General features: G+C 43.2%; 1 protein-coding gene across 1 annotated transcript in view; it reads left to right on the top strand.

The window, feature by feature from the left end:
• Positions 1-457: 457 nt before the first annotated feature.
• The window catches only part of prss12 (serine protease 12), a 62,519-nt gene continuing 45,289 nt past the window's right edge, over positions 458-17,687 (top strand). Inside the window, exons 1-5 of the mRNA XM_061984390.1 lie at positions 458-942; positions 4,599-4,737; positions 9,696-9,865; positions 16,939-17,083; positions 17,156-17,334. Of these exons, the coding sequence (XP_061840374.1) occupies positions 615-942; positions 4,599-4,737; positions 9,696-9,865; positions 16,939-17,083; positions 17,156-17,334 (961 nt within the window). The 5' untranslated portion in view covers positions 458-614. The remainder of the gene's footprint in view (positions 943-4,598; positions 4,738-9,695; positions 9,866-16,938; positions 17,084-17,155; positions 17,335-17,687) is intronic.

Below are 17,687 nucleotides of genomic sequence, written 5' to 3' on the forward strand. Positions count from 1 at the left end.
GGTGCGTGACGTGACAGGTGAAAACTAATGGGTTGCTATGGTGACAAACAAGAGTGCACAATGAGTCCAAACGTGGAACAGGTGAAACTAATGGGTAATCATGGAAACAAGACAAGGGAGTGAAAAGCCAGAAACTAAAGAGTCCAATAACTAAACAAAACAAAACATGACTAAAACAAAACATGATTACACAGACATGACAGTAAAGTTGAAGAGAAAAAAAGGCATATTAATTCCAGGTGGCGAGCCAGATGTGGCCCCCTGACCTTAAGTTTGACACCACTTTTAGAATGATGGGCCAAATGTGGCCCCCAGGCCTTAAGTTTGACACCACTTTTAGAATGATGGGCCACATGTGGCCCCCTGCCCTTAAGTTTGACAGCACTTTTAGAATGATGGGCCAAATGTGGCCCCCAGGCCTTAAGTTTGATAGCCCTATTGGAATGATAGTAGGCTAAGTGCAGGGCAGGTGACTTGACTTGACTATTGAAGATGATTTGGTGTAATATAGTCATTGCCTCCCTCCCGTCCCTCGGCTGACACGCTGCCGGGAGCACGACGCGTCTTGATGTTATTTCCACGGTGAGCGAAAGCTCCGGGATCCCCGCGCAGGCATGGAAGCGCTCGTCCTCGTCCTCGTCCTCGCTGTCGCGGCCGCGCTCCTGTGGCCGAGCGGCGGCCGCTCTTCGTCCATTCAGCCGGTCAGTGACTGCGCCCAGAGCCGCGGGAGAGGCGCCTTGTACCGCGGAGCCATCGACGTCACCGAGTCCGGCGCACGGTGCATGAAGTGGAGCGACGTCGGCGGCGTGACGGAGCGACATCCGGGGAAAGGACTCGGCGAGCACAACCAGTGCAGGAACCCTGACGGAAGAATCCGAGCTTGGTGCTTCTTCACCAACCCAAGAGGCAGGCTGGACTGGGGATATTGTGACTGTAAACAAGGTAATAATTATACATCTTATGTCAATATTGTGACTGTAAACAAGGTAATAATTATACATCTTATGTCAATATTGTGACTGTAAACAAGGTAATAATTATACATCTTATGTCAATATTGTGACTGTAAACAAGGTAATAATTATACATCTTATGTCAATATTGTGACTGTAAACAAGGTAATAATTATACATCTTATGTCAATATTGTGACTGTAAACAAGGTAATACTTAACTAATATTACTACATCTTATGTCAATATTGTGACTGTAAACAAGGTAATACTTAACTAATATTACTACATCTTATGTCAATATTGTGACTGTAAACAAGGTAATACTTAACTAATATTACTACATCTTATGTCAATATTGTGACTGTAAACAAGGTAATACTTACTACATCTTATGTCAATATTGTGACTGTAAACAAGGTAATACTTAACTAATATTATACATCTTATGTCAATATTGTGACTGTAAACAAGGTAATAATTATACATCTTATGTCAATATTGTGACTGTAAACAAGGTAATACTTAACTAATATTATACATCTTATGTCAATATTGTGACTGTAAACAAGGTAATACTTAACTAGTATTATACATCTTATGTCAATATTGTGACTGTAAACAAGGTAATACTTACTAGTATTATACATCTTATGTCAATATTGTGACTGTAAACAAGTTAATACTTACTACTATTATACATCTTATGTCAATATTGTGACTGTAAACAAGGTAATACTTAACTAGTATTAAACATCTTATGTCAATATTGTGACTGTAAACAAGGTAATATTACTACATCTTATGTCAATATTGTGACTGTAAACAAGGTAATATTACTACATCTTATGTCAATATTGTGACTGTAAACAAGGTAATACTTACTACATCTTATGTCAATATTGTGACTGTAAACAAGGTAATACTTTACCAAAGCATTGTTCAACCCATCCTTCTGTACTGTTCCACATGTTTTTTCACCATGCTTTCTGTAACCAACCGGACCAAACTCACACGCATTACAAACATAGCAGCTAAAATCATCGGCCTACCCACACCCAACATTTCAGACATAAACCACAGGTCCATCACCCGACTGGCAAAAACAATAGTCCAGGATATCACTCACCCACTACACCAATACATCATCCCACTACCATCAGGGCGCAGGTACAGAACAATCTAATTCCGGAGGGCCCGCCTCAGGAAAAGCCTGATCCCTGCAGCTATAGCCGCCCTTAACAGCAGGCCCGGCCGACCTGTCTGACAAGCCTGTAAATGTGTGTTAGTCATGTATGATGTCTTTTTGTTATTTTTTTTAATTTTTTTTTAATTTATTTTTTGTGTGCAATGTCTAGTGTTTAAATGTACGGCAGTGACAATGAATTTCCCCAAGGGCACCAATAAATCTAATCTAATCTAATCTAATCTAATACTTACTACATCTTATGTCAATATTGTGACTGTAAACAAGGTAATATTACTACATCTTATGTCAATATTGTGACTGTAAACAAGGTAATACTAGTTTTATACATCTTATGTCAATATTGTGACTGTAAACAAGGTAATACTTATTAGTATTAAACATGTTATGTAAATATTGTGACTGTAAACAAGGTAATATTACTACATCTTATGTCAATATTGTGACTGTAAACAAGGTAATACTTACTAGTATTAAACATGTTATGTAAATATTGTGACTGTAAACAAGGTAAACATATGATATAACATATGTATGTACTTATTAGTATTAAACATGTTATGTATCCACACATGTCATCTCACAGTGTTTATAGTATGTTGTAATGCAGAGGGCCCCAAACTTTTTGACTCAGGGGCCGCATTGGGTTAAAAAAAGGCTGTGTGTGTGTGTATATATATATATATATATATATTATGTATATATATATATATATATATATATATATATATATATATATATATATGTATATATAGTTGGCGGTATAACTTGGTTGGTAGAGTGGCCGTGCCAGCAACTTGAGGGTTCCAGGTTCGATCCCTGTTCTGGCATTCCTAGTCACTGCCGTTGTGTCCTTGGGCAAGACACTTTACCCACCTGCTCCCAGTGCCACCCACACTGCTTTAAATGTAACTTAGATATTAGCTTTCACTATGTAAAAGCACTTTGAGTCACTAGAGAAAAGCGCTATATAAATATAATTCTCTTCACTTCACTCCACCTTCTGGAGAAAAGTTCTGTGGTCAGATGAAGGTCAACTTGCCAAGGGACATGTAAGCAAATATGAACATTGCTGTATGTATACTTTTCACCCTCACATTTTCAGTAGAGCCATAATAAATTCATCAAAGAAGCAAACTTCATGAATGTTTTTTGTGAGCAACAAGTATGTGCTCCAATCACTACATCACAAACAAATAAGAGAAATGATTGTAAAGTCAAGACAGCCATGACATGATGTTCTTTACAAGTGTGCGTACACTTTTGACCACCACTGTATGTATATGTATGTAACAAGCGGTAGAAAATAGATCAGAAAGGACAAATAAAAAACAACAACAACTTGAGACTTCCCGCGGGCCGGATTTTGGACATTTACAGGCCGCATTTTGGGGACTACTGTTGTAATGTAAACACACAACAAAATAATGACTAATAATTCAGGCACAAGACATTGATACAGCGTTGAATGTCCTCTAAAACTGACTTTGAAACGTCCTTGCAAAATAGTTGTGTTTGTAAACTGAGACCACGTTGGTGTGTAACGTTGGATCCACGTTGTTGCTTGGGAAATGACCAAAGTTCAGTGTCAAATTAACGTCACAACCCGACATTGATTAAACGTTGTCTAAAAGCATGTTGTTTCAACGTTGTGTTTGTGTTGTAGAATATTAGTTGGAAAATGACTTAAATGGTCAAATCAACGTCACAACCTGACATTGATTAAAAGTGAAAAAACATGTTGTTTCAGTGTTGTATTTTTATTGTAGAATATTGGTTGGAAAATGACCAAAATTCAATGTTTATATCAACATCAGAACACAACATTGACTAAACGTTGTCAAAAAGCATGTTGTTTCAGTGTTGTATTTTCATTGTAGAATATTGGTTGGGAAATGACCAAAATTCAATGTCAAATCAACGTCACAAGCTGACATTGATTAATTGTCATCATGAAGCATGTTGTTGGCCGTGACCTTCAACTCTCGCTGGATTGGTCGGCAGCCAAGTGTGAAGCAGCCATGAGAATCAGCACCTCCAAGTCCGAGGTCACGGTTGAGTGCTACCCCCGGTTCGATCATGAGATCCCGTGCCATTGGAAGGGGTTCAAGTACAGTACCTTGGGGTACAACAGAGAGCGACAGGCGGACTGGTGTGGGGTCTATAGTGATCCGGACTCTGCATCGGTCCATCGTGGGAGCTCAGCCAATCGTCAAAGCTTTCAAGTTACAAGTGGCTCTCCGGTCATGGCCTTTGAGTAGAGACTGACTTGCCTCCAAACTATCCGGTTGTCTATCGTCTTTGGAGCGTTCATATTTGGTTCAAATGCACCCACCTCGCCAAATGTGAGCGTTTAGCCGTTTGACAGGTTAATTAGCACACATATAACGCATGTCAGACATTCAATCTTTTACATGGCATATCTCCTCCTCATGCCAGGCTCCGTCCGTCTGCAAGGGGGTCGCTCCAGACTGGAGGGCAGGGTGGAGGTCTACCTGGGCGGCGTGTGGGGCTCCGTGTCCGGAGACGACTGGAGAGATGAAGACGCCACGGTGGTGTGCAGACAGCTGGGCAGGGGGTGAGTCAGCGCACAAGCACATTCGGACATGTACTCTTTTACAATGTGATTCTTTTCTTTGAGATTTTTCATACATTTGCAAAAAATTGAAATGAAAACATTGTGTTTACATGATCATTATTGGGTATTGCTTGTAGAAGTTTGAGGACAAAAATGACTTTATTCTATTTTGGAGTAAGGCTGTAACATAACAAATTGCGCTGTGAGTACTTTCCCAATGCACTGTTCATAATATGCCAGTGTGGCACTGCAATATCCATCTTATATTTAATACAGAGTAGTGAGTAATTGCCAGATAGATTAGTATAAATAAATGTAGAAAATGATTCAAGTGCTAATCATTGTTTTTTTAATTGGCTTGTGGAGCAATAATATTCCAGTTGTGTGAGTTTCACGTGAATTATTAACATATTTCCTGCATGGCAGGGGCGTCCGGTTCCCTGACTCAACTTTGCCTGACCGCATACCTCCTGATGCATTAGTTGGGGTCATTCCTCTTCAGCCAGAGCCACCGGCTGCTCTTTTCGGCTGCTTCAGATGCAGCTTCGATGGCTGTATGCAGGCACTGACCCCTGACTCCCAAGTCCCTCAGCAGTTTTGCGGTAGAGGTTTCCACGAAGCCTCTGCACCCAACCTCCACAGGGCGGACTTCAGTATTCCAGCCGCGATTTTGAGCTTCCGCGGCCAGCTCCGAATACCGCAAATATTTCCTCTCATATGCCTCCTCCATGGTTGGTGGTGGTAGTGCATTGATGTTGGATCGTTTTACCTCCAGTGTGGAAGCAAGGCTCTTCAAAACTTGGTTGTGGCGCCAAGTATATCGCCCCTGGGTGAGGCTGGTTTTGCAACCTGTGAGTATGTGTCGGAGGGAGGCTGGCTTAGCACAAAGGGCGCATGATGGATCTTCGCCAAACCACTGCTGGAGATTGGTTGGGGTCGGCAGGACATCGTAGGTAGCTCTGATGGCAAAGCTTAAGCTCCTTGCATCCATGGCCCATACATCCCTCCAGCTCAACTTCTTTCTTTCAACGCCTTCCCACCGAGTCCACCGACCCTGTTTGCCAAGGGTGACTGCCTTGGCCCATCTCAAGGCCTCCTCCTGACGCCGTACTTCCTCCACCACCATCTTCCTCCGTGTTGGCACAGTGGCACTTCTCCAGGCAGGGCGACTAGACATAAGACCAAGGCCTCCTCTACCTTGCTGAACATTCCCCACAATGTCAGCATGTCTGAGAGCTGCTGTTGCCTCTTCAACTGCTCTTGCTGGTGTCCACTTGCGGCCTGAAACCAATGTTGGTGCATTTTCCCTAACCGCTGGATCTTTGGATTCATTCAAGGTCAACTGCAGTCGTGTTTTGGCACACTTGAACTCCTCTGTAAGACTGGTAAGGGGCAACTTGAGGATACTGTCACCGTAAAGGCTTCCCAGGAAGTTAGGTATTGTCAATCGCCAGTAGGCCTCTTTTGATGTCATTGCACAACTGCTTCACCTGGTCTTTATCTCTTAGACTTGCATCATATCACCTTCCTAGACTTTTGACTGGCTGCTCGGATATAGTGGGGATTGGCTCATCTCCAATGAAGAACTGCAAATCAGCGAGCACTCCCTTCACCACTGAGATGCTGCGTGACTTGGATGGGTTAATCTTCATCTGAGCCCAACTGATGTTCTCCGCGAGTTTTCTGAGTAATCTCCTGGTGCAAGGGATGGTGGTAGTCAGAGTGGTGATGTCATCCATGTAGGCTCTGAGGGGAGGGAGGCGCCTGCAAGAGCCCAGTTTTTGTCCACCTACGACCCATTCTGAGGCTCGAATGATGATCTCCATGGCCATGGTAAACGCCACAGGAGATACAGTACATCCGGCCATGATGCTTATTTCCAGGTGCTGCCATGAGGTGGTAAATTCCGGTGTTGAGAAGCAGAACTGCAGGTCATGAAAGTAGACTTTCACCAAGGTTGTGATGGTGTCCGGGATGTTAAAGAATTTGAAGGCATTCCAGAGGAGCTCATGGGGCACAGAGCCAAAGGCATTTGCGAGATCCAAGAACACTGCGTGAAGGTCTCTTTTCTCCCGCTTTGCCATTTGGATCTGGTACCAGATCATACTGGCATGTTCTAGGCACCCAGAGAAGTCTGGTACTCCTGCCTTCTGAACAGATGTATCTATATACTCATATCGGCCATCCTTTGTGCAGTAACACTGAAGAAGATCTTACCCTCCACGTTAAGCAAGGCAATTGGGCGGAACTGACTGATGTTTGCGGCGTCTTTCTCCTTTGGAATAAGGATCCCACCTGCCCTACGCCATGCTTTAGGAATGGTTTTCTTCTGCCATATCGTTCTCATGAGTCTCCAAAGAATCCTGCAGACATCTGGTGCGTTCTTGTAACTCTTGTACGGGACTCCGTTTGGCCCAGGAGCTGAAGCTGTTCTTGCCCGATGGACAATCCTCTCGACCTCCTTCCATGTTGGAGGACCGCTTTCAAATTGATGCTTTGGGGGGTCGATTGGTGGAAAATCTGGAGGAATGGCCATGTGTTCATGACGCCTTGGATCAGAGTGGGTTGCTCTCAGGTGGTCCTCTAAATCATACTTTGTTGTTTTTAGGACCCCACGTTTCTCCTTGGTAAAGAGATTCTTCAGGAATTTAAAAGGATCTTTGTAGAACCGTGTTCTTGTTTGTTCTTTCTTCCTTCTTCGTTTGCATAGACTCTCTGCTCTGCGGAGGGATGCCAGGCGTGTTTTAATGTCAGCTTGGAGAGCGCATATGCCCTCCTTTTCCAATTCTGGGGCCCTCTTCCACAGTTTCCTGAGTCATCTCAGTTCTTTGACAAGGCGCTTGATTTCCTGTTGCCTCCTGGAGATGGGTGGAGTGGGAGGTTGTTTAGCAGCTGAATGGATGTTATATTATTATTTATAATATTATATTACAAATTAATTTTCTGTCATATTATACTGTAATATATTATATCATATTATGCTATATTATACTATATTACAATGTTACATTATACTGTACTATATTATATTATTTTGTATTATAAATTATTTTACTACATTATATTATATTTTATTATATATTACAATGTACCATTATATTATGTTGTATTATATTATACTACATTATATTATATTCATATTATATTATATTAGATTGTATTTATATTGCATTATATTATATTATATTATATTACTTAATATTATATTATATTACATTGTATTTATGTTGTATTATGTTATATTCTATTGTATTATATTGCATTGCATTATATTATATTATATTATTACAGTATATTATATTATATCATATAATTGAATATTATATTATATTAGATTATATGTATATTCAATGATGTTATATCATATTGTGTTATATTGCATTGCATTATAATATATTATTACAGTATATTATATTATGTCATATAATTTAATATTATATTATATTAGATTATATGTAAATTGTCGGAGGCAGATATTTACATATATCCGTATTTAAGTGTTACTTCTTTAATTTCATAATCATATTACAAAACAGCTAGTGTTTTTCTTCCAATTGTGGTCTTTTGGTTGTCTGCAAATACTGTGTGCTAACCTTGGGTATGGAATGTAAGAAAGAGAGATACTCCTTCTTCTTATCTATTCTTCTGTCCAGATGCGGAGGACAATGGGCATGTGTTTAGGCTGGAAAGACAAGACAACGAGGGTGGGAGGGAGAGAGACTTGATAGAAGAGAAGGTTTCCATATTTTAGAGCAGACCATCTTAGCTGCGTGATTGAATGTTCTATGCTGGACTGGTCTCATTTATATTTACAAAGCTTTGCAAATATATTACAAAATACCTATTCTGTCTCTGGTGGTTCTTTTACTCAGCTTTAAGTGTCGTAAAGAGCTTGGGAGCGACGACCAGAAACTTGAATTCCCTGGGAGGAACAACTGGTCCAAACGCAACAATTCGGGGGCTCGTCCGGGATTCTAATGTACAATCTGTGCTCCCCACAATACCAGAATAAGTCAGCTCGTGCCCAAGGGCCTATCCTTGAGCCATCTATCAGGGTGGTGCACCAGGAGGGGTTAATGTCACCCAATTTATTGGGTGACATTAATGGATATATGTAAATATCTGCCTCCGACAATATTCAATGATGTTATGTCATATTGTATTATATTGCATTGCATTATATTATATTATATTATTACAGTATATTATATTATATCATATAATTGAATATTATATTGTATTAGATTATATGTATATTCAATGATGTTATATCATATTGTGTTATATTGCATTGCATTATATTATAATATATTATATTATCTTACAGTATATTTGATTGTATTATATTTTTTCAGCAGTTAAGGAAGTTGTTGATGACATTCCTTCCATATGCTGTAAATGTGCATTCCTTATGTATCAGATGCAGGTGCACTGCAAAACATTTACAGCCAGCGCCGCTTCAAATATCTGATGGCTGACGACAGCACGATGGCAAATCGGCGGGAATGTTTCGGAATTTCACAAGACTCATGACCGCAAGTACTTGTTTTTGTGTGACCCTTGCATTCCAAGGCTCCATTCCCGAGAGGTGTTGAAATACCTTTAGTGCCGCACTTATTTACCTTGTTACCGCCACCACAGTGGCGCTCACTGGTACTTGCCTGACTTTTTCATGCCATTTGAGCAGAAAAGAAATCATCAATGAGGACAAAGAGGTATGCTGAGCTGCACACTTCCATGTGTCCACGCTGTAAGCAGCTCAGCATGCAGAAGTGCAAATGTCAGCCATATGTCTGGCACAATGCTTATTGGACGGTGCAAATATGCTTATGATATATTGCATTTGCACATGGCTAAGAAGTCATGCGAGCAGCTTGAATGAAATGACTTCTTCGTCTTTAACCAGACTTCTTTTTCTCAAGTCCCTTTTAAATCCATACTCTTTTATGCATTTGAAGCTTCTCAGGCCGTGCTGGCGCCTTCCCTCTACCTCGTCCGAGCACGACCAAGCTCCATTGGCAAGGCGTCCGCTGCCAAGGAGACGAGCCAGACCTTCTCCAGTGCCCTAAAAGTGCGTGGAATGGAGAGGAGTGCTCTCTGGTTGCTGCTGTTACCTGCACCAAGCAAGGTTGGATTGGGAATTATTCCACTTAAAGGGGGACTTTCCTATTTTGTCTAGCATTCACAGTCCTTATGTAAGACAAGAACACATATGTTTTTTCCTCTTGTTATGCATTCAAACTCGTAAATAAAAGCTAGCAAAAGTCAGCTAATGTGAGTCACTCGATCTTAAAAACATCCAAAAGCTTCTATCATAGTTTTATGTACACGCTGTAAGTTTATAAATATAACCTAGTAACAGGCACATTCCTAATAACATGTACCGTATTTTCCGCACTATTAGCCGCACCTAAAAACCACAAATTTTCACAAAAGCTGACAGTGCGGCTTATAACCCGGTGCGCCTTATATATGGATTAATATAAATATTTATTTTCATAAAGTTTCGGTCTCGCAACTACGGTAAACAGCCGCCATCTTTTTTCCCCGTAGAAGAGGAAGCGCTTCTTCTTCTATGGTAAGCAACTGCCAAGGTAAGCACCCGCCCCCGTAGAAGAGGAAGTGCTTCTTCTTCTACGGTAAGCAACCACCCGCCCCCGTAGAAGAAGAAGCGCGTGGGTATTACGTTTCATTTCCTTTGTGTGTTTACATCTGTAAAGACCACAAAATGGCTCCTACTAAGCGACACGCGTATAACGCAGAATTTAAACTTAAGGCAATAAGTCATGCCGAAGAACACGGAAATAGAGCAGCAGCAAGAGGATATAACATAAATGAATCAATGGTGCGTAGGTGGAGGAAGCAACGAGATGACCTGCGCCAGGTAAAGAAGACAAAACAGAGTTTCCGAGGGAACAAAGCAAGATGGCAACTGTTGGAGGACAAAGTCGAACAGTGGGTTGTTGAGCAGAGAGCAGCAAGCAGAAGTGTCAGCACCATCACTATTCGAATGAAGGCAACAGCGCTAGCAAGCGAACTTCACCTGGATGATTTTAAAGGTGGTGCTTCTTGGTGTTTCCTGTTCATGAAAAGACGCAATCTCTCCATCCGCACACGGACTACTATTTCACAGCAACTGCCTAAAGACTTTCAAGAAAAGCTGGATACTTTCCGTGCATATTGTAAAAACAAGATAGCTGAAAAAAAGATCCGGCCAGAGAACATTATCAACATGGACGAGGTTCCACTGACTTTTGATATTCCTGTGAACCGCACTGTGGATACAACGGGAGCACGTACATAGGGAATGAGAAGTCGTCCTTCACTGTGGTTCTAGCTTGCCATGCTAATGGCCAGAAACTTCCACCCATGGTGATATTCAAAAGGAAGACCTTGCCAAAAGAGACCTTTCCAGCCGGCGTCATCATAAAAGCTAACTCGAAGGGATGGATGGATGAAGAAAAGATGAGCGAGTGGTTAAGGGAAGTTTACGCGAAGAGGCCGGGTGGCTTTTTTCACGCAGCTCCGTCCATGTTGATATACGACTCCATGCGCGCCCACATCACAGATGGTGTCAAAAAACAAGTGAAGCACACAAATACAACACTCGCCGTCATTCCGGGTGGATTAACCAAAGAACTCCAACCGCTCGATATTGGTGTCAACAGGGCATTCAAATCACGACTGCGAACGGCGTGGGAACAATGGATGACCGAAGGCGAACACACCTTCACTAAGACAGGGAGACAGCGCCGGACGACATACGCCAACATCTGCCAGTGGATCGTAAATGCCTGGGCGGATATTTCGGTCACAACTGTGGTCCGAGCTTTCCGGAAGGCAGGATTCACAGAACTGCTGGACAACAGCGGCACTGACTCCGATTACTTCGACGAGACGGAGCCGGCCATTTTGGATGCCGTATTCGCCCAACTTTTTAATTCGGACACCGAAGGAGAAGAATTCGAGGGATTTATGAATGAAGAATAACTTCAGAAAGTGAGCGTTATGTTTATTTTGTGTGTTGTGACATTAACGTTCGAGCAACATTATGTTGCTATTGCTCTGCACTATTTTGAATTTGACTATGTTTGTGATTGCACATTTGCACATTACCGTACATTTTGGGAGTGAACAGAGTTGTTAGAACGCTGGTTTTTAATATATTATTAAAGTTTGACTGACCTATCTGACTGTTTTTTTGACATTCCCTTTAGCGCAGTTAGATGCGGCTTATAACACGGGGCGGCTTATAGGTGGACAAAGTTTTGAAATATGCCGTTCATTGAAGGCGCGGCTTATAACCCAGGGCGGCTAATAGTGCGGAAAATATGGTAATATTGACGTATTTTGGTTATTTTAAGCATACGGGGGAGTATCAATTGGCTTTTGCCTTCAACAACAACAACATTACGAAATATGGCAGACTTTTTATATTTTTATACATTTACACATTGTTTTCTTGCGTGCACACATCCCACTGTATGGAATGGCCTCAATCTCGTTACCCTGCATAATGACAATAAAGCTGATTCTGATTCTGATTCTGAGATTTCATGAGAGACAACAAAAGCTACTTTGGGACAAATGATGATCAAGACCTTATATTTTTGAGGCTGAATATAAGGAGGATGATCAACAAGTTTTAGAAGCTGTGTGCTAAACAGATGTAGCTTTAGTGACAGTATTGCTAAGTACAAAACAAGAAAAAAAAACTATTAACATAATAAAAACAATCACTTACTGTACAATGTCTGCTCTCACTGGGATGCCGACTGATGGGATGTTTATATCTTCCTGTTTTGATGAGGAATTATTCATAACCCGAACAAAGGGTTTAAAAAAAAGTGCAGCAAACAAGCGTATTTTCGTGTCTTTCTCACCATCTCTGGGTAGAAGTTGAACATCTTCTCGATTTATGTCCGCAACATATACAACATAAAGTAGCAAGAAACACGGCAATAATGAATAAAGCAAAACATGTTCTAGACCAAAAATGACTTCATATTGTCTACTGCTCACAAGTGTTACATATCTGACTTATTGTGCAGAAATATGGGGAATAACTACAAAGGTATACTTCATTCACTAACCGTGTTACAAAAAAGATGAGTTATAATAATACATCATGTTGGATATAGACAACATACAAACACTTTATTTATTCAATCACAAATACTGAAATTACATGACATAGTGAATTTGAAAACAGCTAAAATGATACACAAAGCAAACTATAACCTGCTAGCCAAGAATGTACAACAATTCTTCTCAACTAAAGAGGAGAAATATAATCTTAGAGGAAAATGTTATTTAAAACATTTGTATGCACGTACAACACTTAAGACTTTCAGTATATCAGTATGTGGAATTAAATGATGGAATGGACTAAGTAAATAAATCCAACAATGTACTAATATGATCCACTTCAAGAAACTCTTCAAACTTAAAGTGTTTACAAAGTACAAAGAAGAAGATTTTATTTCATCCATCCATTCATTTTCTAGATAATCTTACTTATCTCACCAAAAGAAATATAACTTACTTGTTTATTTTTATTGTGATTACTTATGAAGTATATTGTGAATACATTGAGAACAGGAAGTGAACAAAAGTTTTAGCAACTGCTTTGTAAAGGAAAAGGGGTAGGATTAAATAAACTCTGCTTCTTCCTACTCCTTTTCAAACATGTTGAATAGACAAACTGGAAATTGTGATGCATCATGTTGTATGCATGCATGTGTGATGTATCATGTTGTATGCATGCATGTGTGATGTATCATGTTGTATGCATGCATGTGTGATGTATCATGTTGTATGCATGCATGTGTGATGTATCATGTTGTATGCATGCATGTTGGAAATAAACTCAAAGTCAACTCAACAAGCTTCTATTATCCAGGTGAAAGGCATGATTTAAAATCTAGAATTAACTTTGCAGACCGCAAAAAGCCTAGTTGGTTTAGCGTTACTGCAGCTCAACGTTGAAGGCCTTACCACCGCTAAACTCAACGTCATCGAACAGATCGCCATTAAAAACAAGGCGACTATAGTTCTACTGCAGGAGACTCACCTTGAAAACAAGAACTTCCTGAAGCTCCCTGGGTACACCCTGGCTGGTCACACCGCCGACAAACATCACGGCATAGCTACATTCGTTCGTAGCGACATGGCTTGGTCAGCTATAGCACAGTCCGCAAACGATGCAGAGGTAGAATGGATTGCAAGACACCACCATCGTCAACATCTACAAGCCGCCTCCGACTAGGTTTGTCCCAACATCTCTGCCAGGTGTCCCAGCCCCCGCCATGTATGCTGGTGATTTCAACAGCCAGCACACAGACTGGGGCTACAGCAGCTCCAACGCTGATGGTGAATTCCTGGCAGAATGGGCCTCGGCCGCCGATGCGAGCGACACTCCTATACGACCCAAAGGAGCCACGCACTTTCTATTCTGCACGCTGGAACAGCACCACTACCTGGCCTTTGCAAAATGTCGCGACAACGAACCGCTACCAGTAAGACGCATTCTGGACAGATTCCCCCGAACACACCACCGACCATCACTCATAACCATTCCATCTCTGGTCCAGCCTGTGGAAGGGAAGGATGTGAGGAGGTGGAACTTCCAGAAAGCAAACTGGGTAGGCTTCACACAGCAAGTGAACAAGGCAGTTGCTGGTCTCCCACACCCGTGCCCCACCAACTTGGACATCGCTTATGACTCATACTGCAAGATGATGCTGGCTGCCGCCAAGAAGAACATACGCAAAGCCTATGTACCCTGCTGGGATGACGAATGTGAAGATCTACTTTACGCCCACACAGAATCACCAACTAGCGACGACAGGGATATAGCAGCGGACAACTTAATCTGCAGACTAAATGAGAAACGCAGGCAAAGATGGACGGAGACAGTGGAATCAATCGACTTCACACACTCTAGTCGTCGGGCGTGGCAGACCATGAACAAGCTGATGGGCAGGTCAACAACCCCAGCACAATGTCCCATCACTGCAAATTCCATCGCGTCACTATTGCTGAGCAACGGCCGCTACCCCAATGCAGACAAGGACTTCAGCAGAAGAACATCGGCAAAAGTCCTTGAGCTGCACAGGGCACCAGGCTGTGATCTCAACCTATCCTACGATTTCACAACACAAGAAATTGGGCAGGCCATCCAACGGCTGAAAACGGGTAAGGCACCAGGCATCGACGGCATCCATCCGGAATACATAAAACATCAAGGGAAGAAGGCTGTGCTCCTTCTTCTCCATGTGTCTCCCATGTCTGAAGCTGCCAAAGATCTGGCGTCGTGCCAAAGTGATCGCTCTGCCGAAGCCAAACAAGTCTAGTGATGACCCTAAGGGATACCGACCCATCTCACTGCTGTGTGTTCCATATAAGGTCTTGGAACGCCTCCTCCATGCACGTCTCAACCCGGTGATCGGCCCCCCGCTGCCTAAAGAACAGGCTGCCTTCCGAAGCGGTAAGTCCACGGCGGACCAGGTGACCCTTCTGTGTCAAGACATAGAGGACAGCTTCCAGGCAGGGGAGAAGGCTGGCGCTGTCTTCTTGGACCTCACAGCTGCATATGATACTGTCTGGATGCGTAGGCTGCATATGAAACTTCTGGAAACCATCCCAGACAAACATATGGTGAGCTTCATCATGGAGATGATGAGCAACCGCAGTTTCCGACTACACACCAGCAATGGCCAATGCAGCAGGGTGAGGAAACTTAAGAATGACGTCCCACAGGGCTCAGTGCTGGCACCAATGCTATTCAACATTTATATCCATGACCTGCCTGCAACTCAGTCAAAGAAGTATGGCTATGCAGATGATCTGGCCATCCTACTTAGTAAGTCATCCTGGGAAGCAGCGGAACACGGCCTCTCTGAGGACATGAACATCCTGTCCTCATACCTGAGGAAATGGCGTCTCAAGCTCAGCATGGATAAGACAACATCTTCAATGTTCCACCTCAACAATATGGAAGCAGCCCGTGAGATGAACATCTTGGTGGATAATGCCCGGCTACAGTCCCAGCCCGTTCCTACGTACCTCGGTGTGAAGCTTGACAGAACACTGACATTCAAACAACACCTGCACTGTGCCAAGGCAAAGACAAGTGCCCGTGCCGCCCTAATATGGCGGCTAGCCGGCACCACATGGGGAGCTACGACGAAGACACTGCACATGTCCACGCTGGCCCTGGTGTTCTCAGCCGCCGAGTACTGTTCCCCGGTTTGGTGCCGTAGCGCCCATGTAAAGAAGTTGAATGTCGCCCTCAACAGCGCCCTGCGGACCGTCTCCGGGTGCCTGCGAGGGACCCCAGTAAACCAACTGCCCATCCTCGCTGGCATCGCCCCGGCAAACATCAGATGAGAAGCAGCCACACTGGCCCTCTCCCGAAAGGCACAGACCAGCGAACCCCACCTCCGCCATAAGATGATCACAGAAACACCACGACGCCTGCGCCTAAAGTCAAGTCGCCCCTTTGCCATGCAAGCCCACCAGCTGCTCAGCACAACATCAGCTGATACTTCCAAGGCCACCTGGGTCAAGACGACATGGAGGGAACAGTGGAAGTTAGCAGAACCATCTAGGCTGCACCACTACATCCACGACCCAACAGCTTGAGGACCGGCGTCGGACGCTACGGAGCAGCGATGAAGAGGTGGGGACTTGCGGAAGATGCCTCCTGCGAGTCCAGAGAGTAGAGCATATAGTAACTAGTTGCCCCAAACACCGGCCACTTAATGGCGAACAAGGTCTGATTGACCTGGACGATGACACGTTGACCTGGCTCGCCTCAACAGAGCTGGAAATCTAAAGACACACGACAGAAGAAGAACTTTCACTAACTCAGAGGCAATGCAGCAGCTCAATATGTCAAAATAGCAGCATAAGCTAGTTTGTTAGCACTTGTAATAACAATATCACTGGTTAATATTCAGGTTACGACATGTAAATAGTGTAATTTTGTTGGTTTTTAGATGTATATTTAGACGACCTAATAGGGGCAATAGTGTAGTCCCATTAGCTGCATCTTTAGCCACCTCGTCCTTGCCATATTTTACGAGTTAGAATGCATAAAAACAAAAAAAAACGTGTGTCTCACATAAAGACTGTGAGTGATAGGCAAAATCCCCCCTTAGGCGAGTGTTGACATGAATGCGTGTGACGTGTGTGCAGATGCTTTGCCTATTCGGCTGGTGGGCGGACGCTCGGGGTCAGAGGGCACCGTGGAGGTCTTCCACGCGGGCCAGTGGGGCTCGGTGTGTGACGACCAGTGGGACGACAGCGATGCAGAGGTGGTGTGCAGACAGCTGGGGCTGAGGTGAGAGCAAACACACGCAGTCATCACAAAGAAAGAAAGAAGCAAAGCCTAAAGAGCATTTCTTCAACATAGCGGCGTTGCAAGGGCGTGGGGCCAGGCCCATTTCACACAGAGCTCTGGCCGGGTGTGGCTGGACGAGGTGAGATGCACAGGAAATGAGCTGACTTTGGAGCAGTGTCCCAAAAGCAGCTGGGGGGAACACAACTGCCTCCACTCCGAGGATGCTGGAGTATCCTGCAGCCCTTTGACAGGTAGGTCAGGGAACATGACCTTTGGGAGGAAACACACGCCTCACAAAGCAGAGAAAGGTCAGGGAGAAAGGCAGCGACAGATACTCTATATTGACTAAAGTATTCGGCCACCTGCCTTGACTCACATATCAATCCCATTCCTAATAACCCATAGGGGTCAATATGATCTTTTGCAGCTTCAACTCTTCTGGGAAGGCTGTCCACAAGGTTGTGGAGTGTCTTTATATCTTCTGGGAAGGCTGTCCACAAGGTTGTGGAGTGTCTTTATATCTTCTGGGAAGGCTGTCCACAAGGTTGTGGAGTGTGTTCATATCTTCTGGGAAGGCTGTCCACAAGGTTGCAGAGTGTCTTTA

This window comes from Nerophis lumbriciformis, linkage group LG25 (assembly GCF_033978685.3).
Source record: "Nerophis lumbriciformis linkage group LG25, RoL_Nlum_v2.1, whole genome shotgun sequence".
In the NCBI taxonomy this organism is placed as follows: domain Eukaryota; kingdom Metazoa; phylum Chordata; class Actinopteri; order Syngnathiformes; family Syngnathidae; genus Nerophis; species Nerophis lumbriciformis.